The sequence below is a fragment of the Hemitrygon akajei genome, chromosome 11, assembly GCF_048418815.1.
Source record: "Hemitrygon akajei chromosome 11, sHemAka1.3, whole genome shotgun sequence".
Taxonomy (NCBI): Eukaryota; Metazoa; Chordata; class Chondrichthyes; order Myliobatiformes; family Dasyatidae; genus Hemitrygon; species Hemitrygon akajei.
The window spans coordinates 153,685,447-153,705,621 of record NC_133134.1 but is presented as its reverse complement, the minus strand read 5'-3'; the positions used below and the strand labels follow the sequence as shown (position 1 = coordinate 153,705,621).

Below are 20,175 nucleotides of genomic sequence, written 5' to 3'. Positions count from 1 at the left end.
TTCTCTCCATTTTGAAAATAGTCATCCCTTTTATTTCTTCTACCAAAGTGCATGACCATACACTTCCCAACACTGCTTACTACCTGCAACTTCTTTGCCCATTCTTCTAATCTGTTTAAGTCTTTTTGTAGCACTTACACTTCCACAAAACTACCTGTCCCTCCACCTATCTTTGTATCTTCTGTAAACTTTGCAACAAAGCCATCAATTCCTTCATCCAAGTCATTTGACATATAACATAAAAAGAATTGGTCCCAACACAGACCCCTGTGGAACATAACTAGTCACCAGCTGCTAACCAGAAAAAGCTTCCTTTATTCCCACTCTTTGCCTCCTGCCTATCAGCCACTGGATTATCCATGCTAGTATCTTGCCTGTACTACTATGGGCTCGTAGCTTGTTAAGCTAGCTCATGTGTGGCACCATGTCACAGGCCTTCTGAAAATCCAAGTACACAGCAGAAACCAATTCTCCTTTGTCTATCCTGCTTGTTATTTCTTCAAAGAATTCCAACAGATTTCTCAGACAAGATTTTCCCTTGAGGAAAACATGCTGACTGTGCCCTGTTTTATCATGTGCCTCCAAGTACCCTGAGACCTTATCTTTAATAATTGACTCGAACATCTTCCCAACCACTGAGGTCAGACTAACTGGCCTTTAGTTTCCTTTCTTCTGCCTCTCTCCCTTCTTGAAGAGTGGAGTGACATTTGCAATTTTCTAGTCTTCCAGAACCATTCCAGAATCTAGTGATTCTTGAAAGATCATTACTCATGTCTGCACAATCTCTTCAGCCACCTCTTTCAGAACTCTGGGGTGTACACCATCTGGTCCAGGTGACCTATCTACCTTCAGACTTTCCAGTTTCCCAAGAACCTTCTCTCTACTAATGCTAACTTCACAAACTTCATGACCCCTGACACCTGGAACTTCCACTATACTGCTAGTGTCTTCCACAGTGAAGACTGATGCAAAATACTTATTCAGTTTGTCCACCATTTCCTTGTTCCTCATTACTACCACTCTGGTATTGTTCTTCAGTGAGTATTCACACTCACCTCTTTTACACTTCATCTATCTGTAGAAATTTTTGGTACCCTCTTTAATACAACTGGCTGGCTTACTTTCATATTGCATCTTTGCCTTCTTATTGACTTTTTTTAGTTGTCTTCTTTTAGATTTTAAAAGCTTTCCAATCATTGAACTTCCCACTAATTTTTGCTGTATTATATGCCCTCTCTTTGGCTTTTAGGTTCGCCTTGACTTCCCTTGTTAGCCGTGGTTGAGTCATCTTGCCTTTAGAATACTTCTTCATCTTTGAGATGTATATATCCTGTGCCTTCTGAAATGCTTCTGGAAATTCCAGCCATTGCTGCTCTGCTGTTGTCATTGCCAGTGTTCTTTTCCAATCAATTATGGCCAAGTCCTCTCTCATGTCTCTGTAATTCCCTTTTACTCCACTCTAATACTGATACATCTGACTTTAGCTTCTCCTTCTTAAATTTCTGGGTGAGTTTGATCATATTAAGATCACTTGTGCCTCAAGGTTCTTTTACCTTAAGCTCTCTAATCAATTCCAGTTCATTACACAACACCCAATCTAGAATAGCTGATGCCCCAGATGGCTCTAAAAAGCTGTCATGCAGGCATTCTAGAAATTCCCCCTCTTGGAATCCAGCACCAACCTAATTTTCCCAATCTACCTGCATATTGAAATCCCCCATGACTATTGTAACATTGCCTTTTTGGCATGCATTTAATATCTACCATTGTAACTTGTAGACCACATCTTACTACTGCTAGGGAGTCTATATATAACTCCCATCAGGGTCTTTTTACCCTTGCAGTTACTTAGCTCTCACCACAATGAATTCAACACCTTCCAACTCTATGTTACCTTTTTCTAATGATTTAATTTTATTTTTTACCAACAGAGTCATGCCACCCCTCTGCCTTCCTGCCTGTCCTTTTGGCAGAATATGCATCCTTGGACATTAAGCTCCCAGCTACAATATTCTTTCAGCATGATTCAGTGATGCCTACAACATCATACTTGCCAGTCTGTAACTGTGCTACAAGTTCATCAACCTTATTCCGTATACTGCATGATTTCAAATTTAACACCTTCAGTCCTGTGTTCACCATTTTTGATTTTTTTCCTATTGACTGCAATTTTGCCCTATCATCAGCTTCTCTTTGCCAGGATTCTCATGTTGTCTCTGTTTGTAAACAAACTACCTCATCTTCAGCACTAGCACTCCAGTTCCCATCCCACTGCCAAATTAGTTTAAACCCACCTGAACAACTCTAGACAATGTGCCTACAAGGATATAGGACCCCCTCAGGTTCAGGTGTAACACATCCCTTTTGTACTGTTCATACCTTCCCTAGAAGAGATCCCAATGATATATAAATCTGAAACCCTGCCCCCTGGACCAGTTGCTCAGCCATGCATTCACCTGCCAAATCATCCTATTCTTGCCCTCACTGGCATGTGGCACAGGCAGTAATCCAGAGATTATTACCCAGAGGTACTGTTTCTCAGATTTCTACCTAGCTCCCTGAAATATCTTTTTAGGGCCTCCTCACCTTGTCTACTTGTGTCATTGGTGCCAGTATGTACCAAGACTTCTGACTGCTCCCCCTCGCCATTGAGAATACCATGGACACGATCCAAGACATCCCTGATCCTGGCACCAGGGAGGCAACATGCCATCCGGGCATCTGTATTGTGGCCACAGAACCTTATCTCTGTTCCTCTGACTAAGGAATTTCTTATCAATACTGCAGTCCTCTTCACCTCTCTGCTCTTCTGAGCCACAGCACGAGACTCAGTGCCAGAGACCCGGTCACTGTGGTAGGTCAATGCCTCAATAATATCTAAAGTTGTATACGTATTGTTGAGGGGAATGGCCACAGGTGTACTATGCACTGGCTGTGCATTCTCCGGCATTCTCCTGACAGTCACCCGGTTATTCTGCAAGCTAGGGGTAACTACCTCCCTGTATCTCCCATCTGTCACCTCCTCATTCTTCTGTATGAGCTGAAGGTCATCAAGCTCCTGCTCCAGTTCCTTAATATGTTCTCTCAGGACTGGAGGTCTCCCAGGTTTCCCACATCACACATACAGTACAAAACACTGCCCCGGAGCTGTTCTCACTAAACTACTATGTGTAATAGTTGAGGAATTAAGTAATAAGAACAGAGAGAGAGAGTAACTTAAAAGACAGTTTACCTCACCTAAGCCTGATCTTGTATTAGCCTGATGAGCCAAAACCACTCTAAAGACTGGTACACTCCAAAAGAAGGGCTGCTGTAAGAATGGCTGCACTACTTACACTTGAATTATTCTTATTGGCCCTCTCTAATAAATCCCTCTTGATGATTGGTTGCTCCTCAACTCATAGAAATTGCTGCAAAGCTCTGCTTTTAAAATTTCTATCACCATTCTGATTAAAAAGTAGCTCTTTTTATGCACCTCTGGTATGGATTGTCCAACTCAGAGAAAACTGGTTCAAAGCTCTGCTTTTTTAAATCTTGAACACGGACCTGACTGAAAGGTAGCTCTTTTTATGTAGTCAATTATGTAAGGAAGAAAGAATGTTTATTTATAGAGCACATTTAAGCCAATGAAAGTCTCTTTAAAATGTGGTTACTGTTCTATCTAAAATGCCCAAAATTCCCACAACTAGCAATAAAATTAATGATGAAATCATCTGTTTTTAGATGGCAGTTGTAGAATAAAATTAGATAGGAATAATGCCAGTTATCTGTAGAACTCCTGCCTAAGAGTGCTCAGGAAATATTAGCATCCACCTGAGAAGGCAGGCAATTCCCCACTTCAGGATTCTCTTAATGATGAATATCAGATTCCTTTACCCTATTGTTTTGATGGAAACCTTAATCATTTTGCTTTCTACTCTGGGTATTCATTTGAACTCTGAATGGAAGAAATAAATAGAAAAATCTAGAGCACACTGTATTGTGCTGTATGTAATAGAAGCTATCTGGGATGGCATGGCAAGCCAATTTTGTGAAAGACTTGTGACACATCTTCCAATGAAAACTTCCCGGTACTGTGAGTTAGTGATAGCTAATCATTCATATAAAAATCATCTTTGACTTCGTACACTGGATATCAAATAAATTAGAGTCTGTATGTAGTACCATGCTTCAACTACAAGTTTAATTGGAAACAATGGAACTGAGTTTTATAAGCCAGCCTTTCAATCATGTAGCATTTACAACTAAGGATGAATAACTATACTAATATTTCCTTAATACTAATATCTTTAGAAAATGTTTCCTGAATTTATGGATGATACACAATACTTAGTAATGCAGCATTTTTATTCTTTTTAACTGATTTATAAATATGAAATTATACAGAGTACCCAAATTAATTTTAAAAGATATTATTTCCTTTCACTTCGCATTCTTCAGAGATTCAAAGTCACTTTTCAGTTCTTAGTGCACTTGCAAATATGATTTGCAATGATGAAAAAAGCTGCTATATATCTGTAAGGTGTTACCAGTGCTTTTGTATAACTTGATAAAGTCAGTCTTTATATCTAATACAATTCTACACATGTATATGCATTTTTTTATATCCAAGAATAATAAAGAAGTAATAGATACATTCTCCATGTATCTCAGCAAATGAAACAATAAAAGGAGATTGTGCACATTTGCACATAGTTTGTGAGGAGAGGTGATTTAGTGTAGTACCTCTTACTTCATTACAAGTTTACTCTTTTGACATGAAGTTGTTAACTTTTAATGCAGTAGAGCTTGGTCTCTGTGCAAAACCCTAGGCAATCAGCATCAAGTAGTTTTCCGTTTGGGTAAGGTGGATATAGTTGGCATCCTGCTGCTAAACTTGACTTATTTACACACTTGTACTTCTCAACGGGATTATTGAATTACCAAAGGAAAGGGAACTTTGGAGTTGTCTATCTTGTTGCACCATAGGCAGTGTTGTCCACCCTTTTAATGGTGTAGCTGAGATTAGACAGGGGTGGGTTATCAAGCTATACCTATTTCTAGCTACATGAATTTTACACTAGCATAGATACCAAGTCAACAGAAACATCTGTTGTTTCCTAATGGACCAAGAATGAATATTGATTCTTCAAAGTGCTATTGAATAGAGTTGACTACTGACTCCTCAGTGCAGTAACTGAGAGAATGCTGCATACATTTTTCAAGATCCAATGATACTTGACGAAGGAACATCTGTATGCCAAGTAACATTACTCTTTCAGTCAGGCACGACTAACAATATAATATGTACTCATTCATTTGTTTCCTGAATGCCAAAATCACTTCACACAATTTAGCTGCACATTTTGCCTCGATAATAACAATTCTGAAGGTTTTGGGATGCTGAGAGAGTATGAAATGGAGTTGTATAAATACACAAGTACTGTATTTATTATCTCTATATGAATGTAAAATTCTTCCTCTAGAATCTTATTAGTGGAAGAATATCATAACTGTTGTGTATTTAATATTTCAGCAATATTTGCGTAATGTTGTGTTATATGGTTTTAAGGATCCTTTGTTGTTTACGTGTTATATGTAAAAGTACATCCACAGCATATGTCATTACACCGCAATGTCATATGTACGCATCTCTTTAAAAGTAAATATAAGAACATACATAAGTTATTCCTGGCTCCATGTTTTCCTTTCAATTAGTTTTTATATTTTGCAGTTACAAAACATAACAATAACTATTTCTAGAATAAAATAAAAGTATCGAAAATTTGAAATTCAAGATTTTTGCCATCTTTTCTATAAATATTAGGCAATGCATTAATATATTTTTTAAATTCTGTTTTTAATTCTGTTTCTGTTTTCCTACCATTTCATTTTTCTTAGCCGCCTTCCCAAAACATATCTATGGGACCAGGAGGAATGAATCTGTCTGGATCAAATCAAGCTTTGCATTCACAGAATGTTGCCAATGACACTATGGGGGGCGGAATTCCGCCTTCTCCACTAATGCAGAGCCAGATGAGCAATGGTAGGTTCTAACAGTGTTAGTTATTTATAGTTTGTAGCAACTTGTTGATACTGGGACCTTCTAAATAATCAGGCTGGAAGTAGTAGAATTCAGATTTGCTTTGTCTCTGATGTAAAGATTTACAGAAAATGATCTCCTGTTACAACATCAGTCTGTTCTGGTAAAGGTTTGAAGTTAACATCCAAATCCAGATTATACATAATAAATTCTTTCCATTTTGGTATGAACTTTTCAAGGTCTTTTCTATGCTTTTCATTTGCCTCAAATATAAATTCATTAGTAAAGAAAATGTAGATGCCTATTGTAGTGCTAAATGAGAACGGTCAGTACAACCTACACTTATAAACAATGGCTAAAATATGTCATTTATAAAATCCTTCAATCTTATTATATTTAACATTCTGATTATTTGCTGAGTAGTCAGGTTTATCCAATAATAACTGTTGCATCTTCCATGCCTTACTTGCAGACGATTGGAAGGTGGAGTAGTGGTGTATTAATAGATAGTTCTACAAAAAGTTTATTTGCCATGGTATTGCTCACAATAAAGCACAGTTAATCTTTCTCTCCTGCTTCTAACATCCCTCTGTGTTTGTGAATCACTTTTGTATTTCCCCTCCCTAATATTTTGATTTCATTTTTTTCTCTCTATTTTATCTCTTTCTCCTCTATACTTATCTATAAATGACCTTTTTCCTTCCTCTTTCTTATCACTGGGAAATATAGGCTGTCATTGGAGGAGAAATCTAATGAAAATGGTAAGTAGGTTTCGGAGATAGGGATTTGGTCAGTGATGGATATTGGTACCACAAGACTATGGCATAGAAAGAGTGTGAAGTTGTTATCAGTCTGTTATTATGTGACTCACTATTACAGCTACACGTCCTAGTTCCAATTTTCATCCTTCTATCAACCACATCACTCAGCCATTTTAGAAGAAGACTTCAAAACTGCAGCCAACATACCAGTGAAAAAATTGAAATTTTCTGATTGGGCAGTCTCAGTACTCATGGAGGGGTATTAATTAACTTGATGTCCACCTCGGGTGAGATGGGGTGGGGTTTCATTCCTGAGAGTGGCATTGCTGTTTTCAGTAAAACTCATCCAAAATTTTGGCTGGTTTTGGAAGCAATCAAATGATATTCTGAGATACTTAACATGCAAAGTACCAGTGGGCAGAGTCTATCATTGCTATGCCTGTTGATAGTTTCAAGTGCCTGTATCACTGGTCCTTTAAAGAACTGTTGCTGTGTGATCTGAACTGTGTGATTTGTTACTTCTTTCCCGGATAACATGAACTTAGAAGTTTAGCTTAAGAGATTTAGCAAGGGGCTTGGGTCCATATACTTTTCTATAATGCGGAGTAGCCAGAGTGTTTTGCCACAGTTCACTTTAATTTTATTTTGAGGGGACTGGTTGAATCCAGATATGAGTTGCTATTGTTCTTGTTTTATTGATTTTGATTAGCACTCATTTGGTCTCTGTAAACTTCCCTACGTTTTTTTGTTATATTAGCATCAAAAGGCAACTGAAATATATGGAAGACTTTTACCCATTGGCTTAGACTTTAATTGAGTCCGGGCTACTGAGCTATGTACCACAGAAATGGATGATTTCAGAGGTGATTGGAACAAATTATTGTGACTGAGTGTGGTTCTGTTCTTTTCTTAGGTCCTTCTCATGTTTCAGTGCAACAGTCAGGACCAACCACAATACCAAGTTCTTCAATGAATATGCCTGTAAGTAACCATGGAACACCAGGTGGTTATAGTCATTCTGTGCCCTCTTCACAAGGGATGCAGATGCAGGGTCAGAGTCAGTCGCTGGCAAACTATGGATCCCGGACAAACATGAGCATGCAAACCAGTCAAGGTAAACATTTAAAAATCACCATGTCACATTATTTAGTGAATAACATTGGTATTGATCATTTTTGCTCTTTGGGGCTGAATCTGCTACATTTCTGTGGGTTTATTTGGGGATTTAATTCCTCCTTGAACAGAATGCCGAAAGAAAAGCAGGGCTAGCAATGCAATCATGCAGTATTTTATGCTAAATTAAATACCAATTTAGCACTACATGACTGAAAATTCTTTAGACTTAGTTACAGAACGTTGGCCAAGGGCTGCCTGGAGTGATTCATCCTTTTGCACTTAATGCAGTTTCTGTTAGCCACAAACAGGATGACTTAATTTGTCATGTAACACTTTTTTAGAACATTGTTTCAGGAACAGGACATGTTAAATCTCTCTGTGAATGAGCTCCATGAAGCATTCCCAGCAAAGCCAACTTTTAATGCTGCATTGCCAGATTGATACTCAAGTAAAGTAATTCCTGCACGTGGCCCTAAGCTTTGGGTGCCCCAAAAGGGCACCGAGATCCCATCCTCAATGTGCCAGTGCCTAGCTCCTTCAGTCTGCAAGTTGTTCTGATGTTTCAAGTCCACAGGTAATAGTAGCCTGCATCTATACTACACCCCTGGTTATTTACTTAATTAACTTACCTACATAAAGAAAATAAGAAACAGCAGCATGAGTCAGCTATTTGCCCTGCTGAGCTTGCTCTGCCATTCAATAAGATCATGGCTGATCTAGCTGTGAACTCAGATCCACCTACCTGTCTTTTCCCCATACATTTAATTTCCCTGTTATATAAAAATATAATATGTAATTATCAGTTAAATAATTTTAACAACATTTAATAACTGATCCTGAACCTGGTGGTGTGGGACCCAAGGCTTCTGTAATTATGATAGTATTGAGAAGAGCATGTCCCAGATGGTGGGGGCTTTGCTGATGGATGTTGCTTTCTTGTGGCAGCGCTTCATGTAAATGTACTCAATGGTGTGGAGAGCTGTGCCTGTAATGGATTGGGCTGTGTCCACCATTTTCTGTAGCCTGTTCTGTTCCTGGACACGGTGTTTCCATTCCAGGCCATGATGCAACCAGTTAGGATCTTCTCCAATAGAGTAGCCATTGCATATTCTCTGCTGGTTGAGTGGTGTTGCAACAACAACCTTGCACTCATTGTAAGTAAGACCAAGGAATTGACTGGACTTCAGGAAGGGAAACTTGAGAGAACACGCATCAGTCATCTTTGAGGGGTCATGTCACATCTCTGAAGATCTATCGTGGGCCCAACGTATCGATGCAATTACAAAGAAGCACAATAGTGGCTACATTGCATTAGGAGTTTGGGGGGATTTGGTATGTCACCAAAGACTCGATCAAATTTCTACAGACGTACCATGGAGAGTATTGAAACTGGTTGCATCACCATCTTGTATGGAGGGGCCACTGCTCAGAATCAGAAAAAGCTGTAGAAAGCTAGCTCCATCATAGGCACTAGCCTCACCAGCATCAAGGACATCTTCAAACGGCAATGATTCAAAAAGATGGCATGCATCATTAAGAACTCCCATCACCTAGGACATGCCCTCTCCTCCTTGCTACAATCGAGGAGGTACAGAAGCCTGAAGTCACACATTCAATGTTTCAGAAACAGATTCTTCCCCTCCATTGACAAACGAGAAAATCTGCAGATGCTGGAAACCCACAACACACACACATATATATATATATATATATATATATATATATATATATATATATACACACACACACACACACACACACACACACACACACACACACACACACACACACACACACACACACACACACACACACACACACACACACACACACACACACACACACACACACACAAAATGCTGAATGAACTCGGCAGGCCAGGAAGCATCTATGGAAAAGAGTACAGTAAGTGTTTTGGACTGAGACCCTTCAGCAGGACCTCAAGTTTCCAGCAACATCCTTGAAAAAATTTTCTGTACTCTTGCAGTCTTATCAGAAAATAAGTCCTGGGAGCAGCACTGATTTGTGTCTTCACAAAGAAGGCAGGACAGCACCTCTACTTTCTTAGAAGTTTGAATAGATCCAGCATGTTGCCAAAAACCTTAACAAACTTCAAGAGATACACAGTGGAACCAGAATCAGAATCTGTTTAATATCACTGGCATATGATGAGAAATTTGTTGTTTTGTGGCAACAGTACATTGCAATACATAATAATTTTTTTTTAAAACCATATATTACAATCTGTATACAAATGTAATTAAGTAAGTATGCAAAAGGAGAGGGGAATGTTAGTGTGGTAGTCTTTCGTTGTCCATTCAGAAATTAGATAATGAAGAACTTTATTCTCTGGAGTGTAGGAGAATAAGGGGACACTTGATAGAAGTGCAGGTGCCCCCCCCACCTTTACAAAGGTAGACTATGAAACCTTTCTTAAGCTGAAATGGCATAAAGCAAAGAACCATTAATTTATAAGGGAAAAATTTTCATAAAAGTGAAAATCCTCTTTGTAATGTGAAAACAGGTTACTAATGTTGGTTCTTTGTAAAAGCGAAGTGGCGTAAAGGGAACATTCGTAAAGCAGGGGATATCTGTATCCTAAATTATGAGAAGTACAGATAGGGTCAATGCAGGCAGACTTTTTCCACTGAGGATGGGTGTGATTGGAGCTAAAATTCATAGATTAAGGGTGAAGGATGGGGAACCTGAAGGGGAATTCTTCATGCAGAAGGTGGTGCAAATGTGGAATGAGCTGCCAGAGGAAGTGGTGGATGCAGGTTTGCTTTCAACATTAAAGAGAAGTTTGGATCAGTTCATTGACATGGGAGGGGGGAGGAGTGGAGGGCTGTTGTCCAAGTACAGGTTGATGGAACCAGGCAGAATAAAGCTTGGCACTGACTAGATGAGCCAAAGGGCCTGTTTCTGTCCTGTAGGACTCTATGGCTCATGAAAGTGTTCTGATTTTAGCAAGATAGTATTAATTGACAAAGGAATTGTAAAAATAAAGCTGAGACAACTGAAGATTGTGGTTTTGTAGAGGGAACAGGGAAGTGTATGAAGTATACTGCATTTCAAACCCGGGAGAGTTCTCTTGGGGAAGATAACAGTGGAAAACTAGAATGAGGCTGAATTGGGTAAGATCAACATTATAGATTTAACAATCTAGACAAAGTTTTGTGTTGAAGAGAACTATGGCATTTAGATTACTAGATTTAGATAGTGTGTTCCGAAGGCTGTGTTGCCTGCCTGGTGCCTGGGTTGGGGACATCTTATTTGACCTGCAGAGGATTTGCAGTGGGAGGGGAAAGATCCACTTGTTGTGGTCCATGTGGGTACCAAAGACATAGGTAGAATGAGGAAAGAGGTTCTGCTGAGGGAGTTTGAGCAGCTAGGGACTAAATTAAAAAGCAGAACCAAAAAAGGTAGTAATCTGGATTACTACCCGAGCAACCTGCAAATTGACATGGGGTCAAGAAGATTAGAGAGATAAATGCGTGGCTCAAGGATTAGTGTGGGAGAAGTGGGTTTGAATTCATGGGAAATTGGCACCAGTATTGGGGAAGGAGGGAGCTGTATCAATGGGACGGACCCCACCTGAACTATAATGGGACCTGGATCTTAGCGAATTGCATAACTAGGGCTGTAGATAGGGCTTTAAACTAAATGGTAAGGGGGTAGGTTCAACAGATTGGAGAAGTATGGATAAAGTAAGGAAGAAAAGTGTGGGTAAAAAATAAAGAAAAAAAGATTTAAAAAAGAGAAAAGTAAGAGTGGAGTGAGGAAAAGTCAAGTGCAAAGGAGTAAGATTACAAGATTTTAAAAGCACAATGAGTGTAAGGGCACTTTATTTGAATGCCCATAATATTCAAAACAAGGTCAGTGAACTTGTGGCACAAATCAGTACAAAAAGGTATGATTTAGTGACCATTGAAGAGACGTGGTTGCAGAATGGAGTGGATTGGGAATTTAGATATCCAAAGATATCAGGTAATATGGAAGGATAGGCAGGAAGGTAAGGGAGGTGGGGTAGTGCTTTTAATTAAGGATGAGATCAGGACAATAGTGAGAGACAATGTAAGATCTAAGGAGCAGAATGCTGAATCCATCTGGGTAGAGATTAGGAATAGTAAAGGGAAAAGAATCACTGTTGGGAATTGTCTATTGGCCACCAAATAAAAACATTACAATGGCACAGGCAATAAACAGAGAAATATCTGAGGTATGTAAGAATGGAACAGCAGTTATTATGGGGAACTTTAAGTTGAACATAGATTGGGTGAATCAAGTTGGTTGAGGCAGTCTTGAGGTGGACTTCATGGAATGCATCCGTGATGGTTTTCTTGAACAGCATGTTACTGAACCTATGAGTGAACATGTTATCTTAGATCTAATCCTGTGCAATGAGGCAGGCAAAATTAGTGATCTTGTAATTAGGGATCCTCTTGGAAAGAGTGATCACAGTATGACTGAATTTCTCAAACAATTGGAGGGTGCAATATTTTGATCGAAAACCAGTGTATTATGCCTAAACAATGGAGACTACAATGGGATGAGTGAGGATTCGGCTAGTGTAGACTGGGAACACAGGCTATAGGGTGGGACAGTTGAGGAACAGTGAAGACTGAAGTTTTTTTATGGTGCTCAACAAAATTATATTCCAGTTAAAAGCAAGGATAGTAAGGGTGGGGAGAGCCAGCCTTGGATAACTAAGGAAATAAAAGAAAGCATCAAACTTAAAGTTCGTGCATACAAAGGCACCAAGAGTAGTGGGAAACTGGAAGATCGGGAAAACTTTAAAAAGTAATGAAGTACCACTAAGCGAGCAATAAAGAAAGGAATCTAGATTATGAAAATAAACTAGCACAAAATATAAAAATAGATAGTAAAAGATTTATAATTATATAATGCGGAAAAGGGTGGCTAAAGTGAATGTATGTCCCTTGGAGGACAAGAAGGGGGAATTGATATTGGGTAATGACGAAATGGCCAAGGCTTTGAATGAATATTTTGTGTCGGTCTTTATGGAGGAGGACACATCTAACATGCCAAAGAGAGATGTTATGGATTTGATTGGAGGTAAGGACCTTGATACAATAGCTATCACTAAAGAGGTAGTGCTGAGCAAACTTGAGGGCCTGAAGATAGATAAGTCTACTGGTTCTGATGGAACACATCTCAGGATATTGAAAGAAATGGCAGAAGTTATAGTAGAGACTTCGGTGATGATTTACTAAAATTCTCTGGACAGGTCCTGGTGGATTGGAAGACAGCGAATGTCACTCCACTGTTCAAAAAAGGATGTAGGCAAAAGGCAGGTTACTATGGGCCAGTTAATTTAACATCTTTAGTTGGGAAAATGGTTGAAGTTATCATTAAAGAAGAAATAGCAAAGTATCCGGAAAGAAATTGATCCATCAGGCAGACGCAGCATGGATTCGGCTAAGGCAGGTCCTGTTTGACAAACTTACTGGAGTTCTTTGAGGATATATTGAGTGCAGTGGATAGAGGGGAACAGATGGACGTTATTTACTTGGATTTCCAGAAGGTATTTAATAAGGTACAGCATAAAAGGTAAGGATGCATAGAGTTGGGGGTGGTATATTTAGCATGGATAGAGGGTTGGCTAACTAATAGAAAGTAGTGAGTTGGGATACATGGCTGTTACTCTGGTTGGCAATCAGTGGTGAACCGTGTGTTGCAGAGGTCATTGCTGGCCCAGAACTGTTCTTGATATGCATTAACGATCTGGAAGAGGGGACCAAGTGTAGTGTATCTAAGTTTGCTGATGATACTGAATTGAGTGGAAAAGCAAATTGTGCAGAAGATACGGAAAGTCTCCAGAGAGATATAGATAAGTGAGTGGGCAAGGATCTGGCAGATGGAGTACTATTTGGTAAATTTGAGGTCATTCACTTTGGAAGGAAAAATGAAAGAGCAGATTAGTATTTAAATAGTAAAAAATTGCAGCATGCTGCTGTGCAGAGGGACCTGGGAGTGCTTGTGCATGAATCACAAAAGGTTGGTTTGCAGGTGCAGCAGGCTATCAAGAAGGCAAATGGAATTTTGTCCTTTATTGCTAGAGGGATTGAATTTAAGAGTAGGGAGGTTATGCTGCAGCTGTACGGGTGAGGCCGCAGCTGGAGACCTGTGTGCAGTTCTGGTCTCCTTACTTGAGGATGGATATTCTGGCTTTGGAGGCGGTGCAGGCAGAAGAGTTGATCAGGTTGATTCCAGAGATGAGGGGGGTTAGACAATGAGGAGAGATTGAGTCGCCTGGGATGGTACTTGCTGGAATTAAGAAGAATGAGAGGGGATCTTATAGAAACATATAAAATTATGAAAGGGGTACATAAGATAGAGGCAAGAAAATGAGACTAGAACTGGGGACATAGCCTCAAGATTCGGGGGAGTAGATTTAGGACAGAGTTGAGGAGGAACTGCTTTTCCCAGAGAGTGGTGAATCTGTGGAATTCTCTGCCCAAAGAAGTGGTGGAGACTACCTCAGTTTTTGGGAGAAGGTTGGATAGATTTTTGCATAGTAGGGGAATTAAAGGTTTTGGGGAAAAGTTAGGTAGGTGGAGATGAGTCCATGACCAGATCAGCCGTGATCTTATTGAATGATGGGGCAGCCTCGACAGGCCAGATGGCCTACTCCTGCTCCTATTTCTTATGTTCTTATGACAAGTATCACATTAAATAATGCCATCAGTGAGAACTTGATTTTCAAGACTTCTTTTTCAAAACATTCCACAACTGTATATTCTTATTAGAAAACTACAACAAACAAATGGAAACAAAGAAGCTTTCAGAAATAAAAATACTTTTACATTGGAGAATAGCAAAATATACATTTATTAGATGATTTGAACTAGTTCAGTGATTGAACCCAAAGTGATACCAATCTTGATACTAGATATAAACACTCAAACATAGCTTAATTCATCTTTCTGGAATTTAATGCAACTTTGTTGCACTACTTTTGCATTTAAATCTTCTGATGTATTAATGAAATAGTTATGTCTAGTGTTTGGCTCAGTGGGTACAATGTAATACTAATTAATCAAAATGTTCCCAGTTTTATACTGGCTTTTCTCAGATCATTTGAAAGAAGACTGCAGATACTGGTTTCATTGGTTTAGAAAAATGGGGACATGAGGAGAGGTGGTATGGGGCTTCCAGTAGTATCCACGATTGATTAACCTAATTGGTAGCCAATTAATGTTGCATATTTGTGTAGTTTGTGAGATAGTTTAGTTTTATTGTCCCACCATGTTTATGGTGCTGCTTATCTAGGAATTAATAGTACAGTATAGCTAATTCAGTGAACAAAGAGCCAGTAAGAATGGAAACAAGGGGCATTCAAGCATTAAGGGTCATCGAGAGAGAGAGAAGGGGAATTTTGGGAGCAGGATCAGGAGAAAGTTCATATTTGTTGATCAGAGCCAAAGTTTACTCCATTTTTTTTTTTACAGCCACACAGACCAATCGTTGCTCTGAGCAGGAAATTTTTACACGGCCCCAAAAACTTCGCAGCACATTAAAAGTTCTTTTTTTTTTGTAATATGCTTACTATGAGTATTCTGAATGAAAATGGAAAAAAATCTCATACCTTTGATTTTATTTATTAATAGAAGGGTATAATGAAATACAGGGTAACTAAGAAAATCTTTCACATTTCATAAACTTTTTCTCATCTGTCTTTAAACGTTGTCCAGATTAATTTTGCATCCAGATGAAAGATAGATCTTCATCCTCATTAGATCATACAAATGTTCCACTTCTAGTCTTTTACTAGATTTACATTTGATTAAATTCATAACACTGAATCCATGTTTGCAGTCAGGAGGACTACAAGTTTGAAATGTTCCAATGTCAACAAGATTTGACAGTTTTTCAAATTGTTCATTTCTAAGCACATAGTTCAACATATCAGTGAATGTCTTAATTGAACCAGCCCTGACTTTTGCAGAAATGACAAATTTGAAATCACAGTATTGCTGTGATATTTTTGAGGCAATGCTTTCATCGTATATTTTTGTCAATCATACATTTTCTTTTCCAAATTCAAAATTTGTTGCATTTGCCATAGCCACAGGGTTAAAGGATTGCCATTCTCATAACTCATTGTCAGGAAATTGGTTACCCAAGTTATTACACACACATTGAATGAATTGAAAAATAGGAGTGTCAGAACTTATAGTTGCAAGCAGATCTTTCACTTTGTCATTCCAATAAACAATATCGCCAAGATACTGTGACTGTGACTTGTTAATTTTTGCTTCTGCATATTGCAGTGCTCCAAATGTACTCAAACAACTTTTCTGAAGAAATTTACAAAGAGATGCCAGCTCTTCTAAAACATCATTAAGGACTGTTTATGCTACTCGATATTGTGAATTGGTCAAAATCTTCAGACTGCTAATTGGATTGTTACATTCATAATTTGCTCTTTGCAATACTGAATCAAAACCTTGCAATTCCTCATCAAAGCAGTAGCAGCAAAATGTCTTGACAGCTATCTTACTTTGGTTAGTGGTCTAAACAACAACATTACATTCTGTGACATTAGCTAATTCTTATAGCTTTCCTTTTTTAAACCAACAATCTGCTGAACATAGCATGTTCATAGCAGTGTTTCTATATCCTACACAATTGATACTTTTATCCATGCATTGTCTAATCCCAGGTTTTCTCCGTGTGCAGTGCAATTTTGCTCAGATAGCTATTTTATTTCTCATCAAAGAATTGCTGTCACGCCATTATTCTTTCCAAGTGTAACATTTGTCTCATCTGATGTAAACATCACCACCTTTTGAATGCCAAGATTGATGTTGATGTAACATTTTTTAAAAATTGCTTCAACAATAGTGATACCGTCACATTCAGTTAGTTTCAAAATACCCACAAAACAGTCTTATAAGTTTTCTTTTTAAATCTTTATTAATTTTAAACAAACATAAATGAAACATGAATACAGAGAGTTTGAAAGTACATAATTAATAGGTTAAGTATAAATTCATATAGATGATAATCCATATATAATAACCTCCCAAACTCATAGTAATTACGAAAAAAGGGAGTAAAAAAGAAAAAAAATCCCCAAAAAAGGAAAGGAAAAAAACCTAACCAACATGGGCCATTGCATTATGTCATATATACACAGTAGCGTCAATAACTCCGCACCTCCATCCAAATAATTAAGGATAATAGAAGCATGGTTTAGGAAAAGTCCGTTTAACTAATACGAAAATGTTGAATAAATGGTCTCCAAGTTTCTTCAAATTTAACTGAAGAATCAAAAACAACACTTCTAATTTTTTCTAAACTCAAACAAGAGATAGTTTGAGTAAACCACTGAAATATAGTTGGAGGATTAATTTCTTTCCAGTTCAATAGGATAGATATTCTAGCCATTAATGTAACAAATGCAATCATCTGTCGAGCTGAGGAGAATAAACAACTATTATCCACCATTGGTAAACCAAAAATTGCAGTAATAGGATGCAGTTGCAACTTGATATTCAGAACTGTTGAAATAATACCGAAAATATCTTTCCAATAATTTTGCAAACAAGGGCAAGACCAAAGCATGTGGGTCAATGAAGCTACTTCAGAATGACATCTGTCACAGGTTGGATTAACATGAGAGTAAAATTGAGCAAGTTTATCCTTGGACATGTGAGCCCTATGTACAACCTTAAATTGTATTAGGGCATGCTTAGCACAAATAGAAGAGGAATTGACTAATTGTAAAATTTTCTCCCACTGCTCAGTGGGTATAAGACAATGAAGTTCTTTTTCCCATTCCTTCTTAATTTTTTTGGATACTTCTGGCTGTATTTTCATGATCATATTATAAATGGTGGTTACTAAACCCTTCTGGCAAGGATTCAGAGCTAAAACTTTTTCTGTAATATCCATTGGACATAATTTCGGAAAAGACTGTAACATATTATTCAAGAAATTTCTAACTTGCAAATATCTAAAAAATGAGTTTTATGTAAATTATATTTATTAAATAGCTGTTCAAAGGACATAAAACTATTATCTAAAAATAGATCACGAAAACATGTTATACCTTTTGTTTTCCATAATACAAAGGCTTGATCCATAAAAGAGGGTCAAAAAAAGTTAGATATAATAGGGCTAGATAAGATAAACTTATTCAAGCCAAAAAATTTATGAAATTGAAACCATATTCGCAATGTATGTTTAACTATGGGATTAGTTATTTGTTTATTCAATTTAGCTAAAGAAAAAGGAAGTGAAGATCCTAAAATTGAAAAAAGTGAAAAGTCTTGTACAGATTTACATTCCAAATTTACCCATTGTGGGCAAGATGCTATAATCGATTCTTGTGTCCAAAATATTAAATATCGAATATTGACTGCCCAATAGTAAAATCTCAGGTTTGGCAAAGCCAAACCACCCTCCTTCTTAGGCTTCTGTAAATATTTTTTGCTAAGTCTAGGATTTTTATTCTGCCACATATATGAAGATATTTTAGAATCAATAATATCAAAAAAAGATTTAGGAATAAAAATTGGTAGTGCTTGGAATAAATATAAAATTTTGGGTAACACTATCATCTTAATAGCATTAATTCGACCAACCAATGACAAAGATAATGGGGACCACCTGGTAACAAGTTGCTTAATTTGGTCAATTAAAGGTAAAAAATTAACTTTAAATAAATCCTTATGTTTCTTGGTAATTTTAATACCCAAATAAGTAAAATGATAAGTAAATGGTAAGTGTTTATAAATTGGAACTTGCATTTTTAATGGAAATAATTCACTCTTACTAAAATTCAGTTTGTAACCAGAAAAGCTACTAAACTGAGCTAGCAAGGACAAAATAGCAGGAATAGATCTCTCAGGGTCAGATATGTATAGTAACAAATCATCAGCATATAATGATGACTTATAAGTCCCTTCCCCATGGGTAATACCCAAAATATTAGGTGATTCACGAATGGCGATAGCTAAAGGTTCCAAAACAATGTCAAATAGTAAAGGACTTAAAGGACAGCCTTGCCTTGTACCACGGAATAACTGAAAAAAAAAGATCTTTGATTATTGGTGAAAACCGAAGCCAAAGGTTTATAATATATTAACTTAATCCATGATATAAATTTCAAACTAAAATTAAAATGCTGCAACGTATTAAATAGATATGGCCATTCAACTCTATCAAATGCTTTTTCAGCATCTAAAGAAATGACACATTCTGGTATTTTGGATGAAGGAGTATAAATAATATTAATCAATTTTCTGATGTTAAAAGATGAATAACGATTTTTAATAAATCCAGTCTGATCTTCAGAGATAATTCGAGGTAATATATTTTCTAATCTAGCGGCCAAAATTTTACTAAGAATCTTAAAGTCCGTATTCAGCAAAGATATAGGGTGATAGGATGCACATTCAGTGGGGTCTTCATCTTTTTTAAGAATTAGAGAAATAGAGGCATCATAAAAAGATTGTGGCAATTTACCTACAGTTAACACATCTTTAAAAATTTTACAAAGCCAAGGAGAGAGTATAGAGGAAAAGGATTTTTAAAATTCTGCAGTATAACCATCTGGACTAAGGGCTTTACCTGAATTCATTGAAAAAATAACCTCTTTTATTTCGGTTTCCGTAATAGGTGCGTCTAGAAGTACACTATCTTCTGTAGTTAATTTTGGGATATTCAATTTTCTTAAAAATTCATCCATTATAGAAGAATCCTCAACAAATTCTGATTGATATAAAGGATTATAAAAATCTTAAAAGGCTTTATTTATCTCTTTATGATCAATCATCAAAGCGCCATCTCATTTACGAATCTTAGTAATTTGTTGTTTAACCGAAGCAGTTTTCAATTGATTAGCCAATAATTTGCCAGATTTATCTCCATGTATATAAAACTGGGTTCTAGATTTAATTAACTGATTTTCAATCGAAGAGGATAATAACAGACTATGCTCCATTTGAAGTTCAACTCTTTCTTTATAAAGTTCTTTGCTAGGGGTCACTGAATAAATCTTATCAATTGCTTTAATTTTATCAACCAATGTTAATATTTCCAAATCAGTTCGTTTCCTAACTCCAGCAGAGTATGAAATAATCTGTCCACGAATAAATGCTTTAAAAGTCCCATAATGTTCCACTAGAGATCTCTTCTGTAAAATTTGTTGAGAAAAACAAATCAATTTGTTGTTTAATAAAATTAAGAAAGTCTGGGTCCTGCAATAAAATAGAGTTGAACCTCCAAGATTTAGCATTAGAAGAT

General features: G+C 37.3%; 1 protein-coding gene across 4 annotated transcripts in view; it reads left to right on the top strand.

The window, feature by feature from the left end:
- LOC140736146 (calcium-responsive transactivator-like) overlaps nt 1-20,175 on the top strand; it is a 97,891-nt gene that overhangs the window by 21,565 nt on the left and 56,151 nt on the right. For all 4 annotated transcript variants that reach the window (XM_073061972.1, XM_073061970.1, XM_073061971.1 and 1 more), the window contains exons 4-5: nt 5,881-6,025; nt 7,697-7,897. In XM_073061972.1, coding sequence (XP_072918073.1) covers nt 5,881-6,025; nt 7,697-7,897 — 346 coding nt within the window. The remainder of the gene's footprint in view (nt 1-5,880; nt 6,026-7,696; nt 7,898-20,175) is intronic.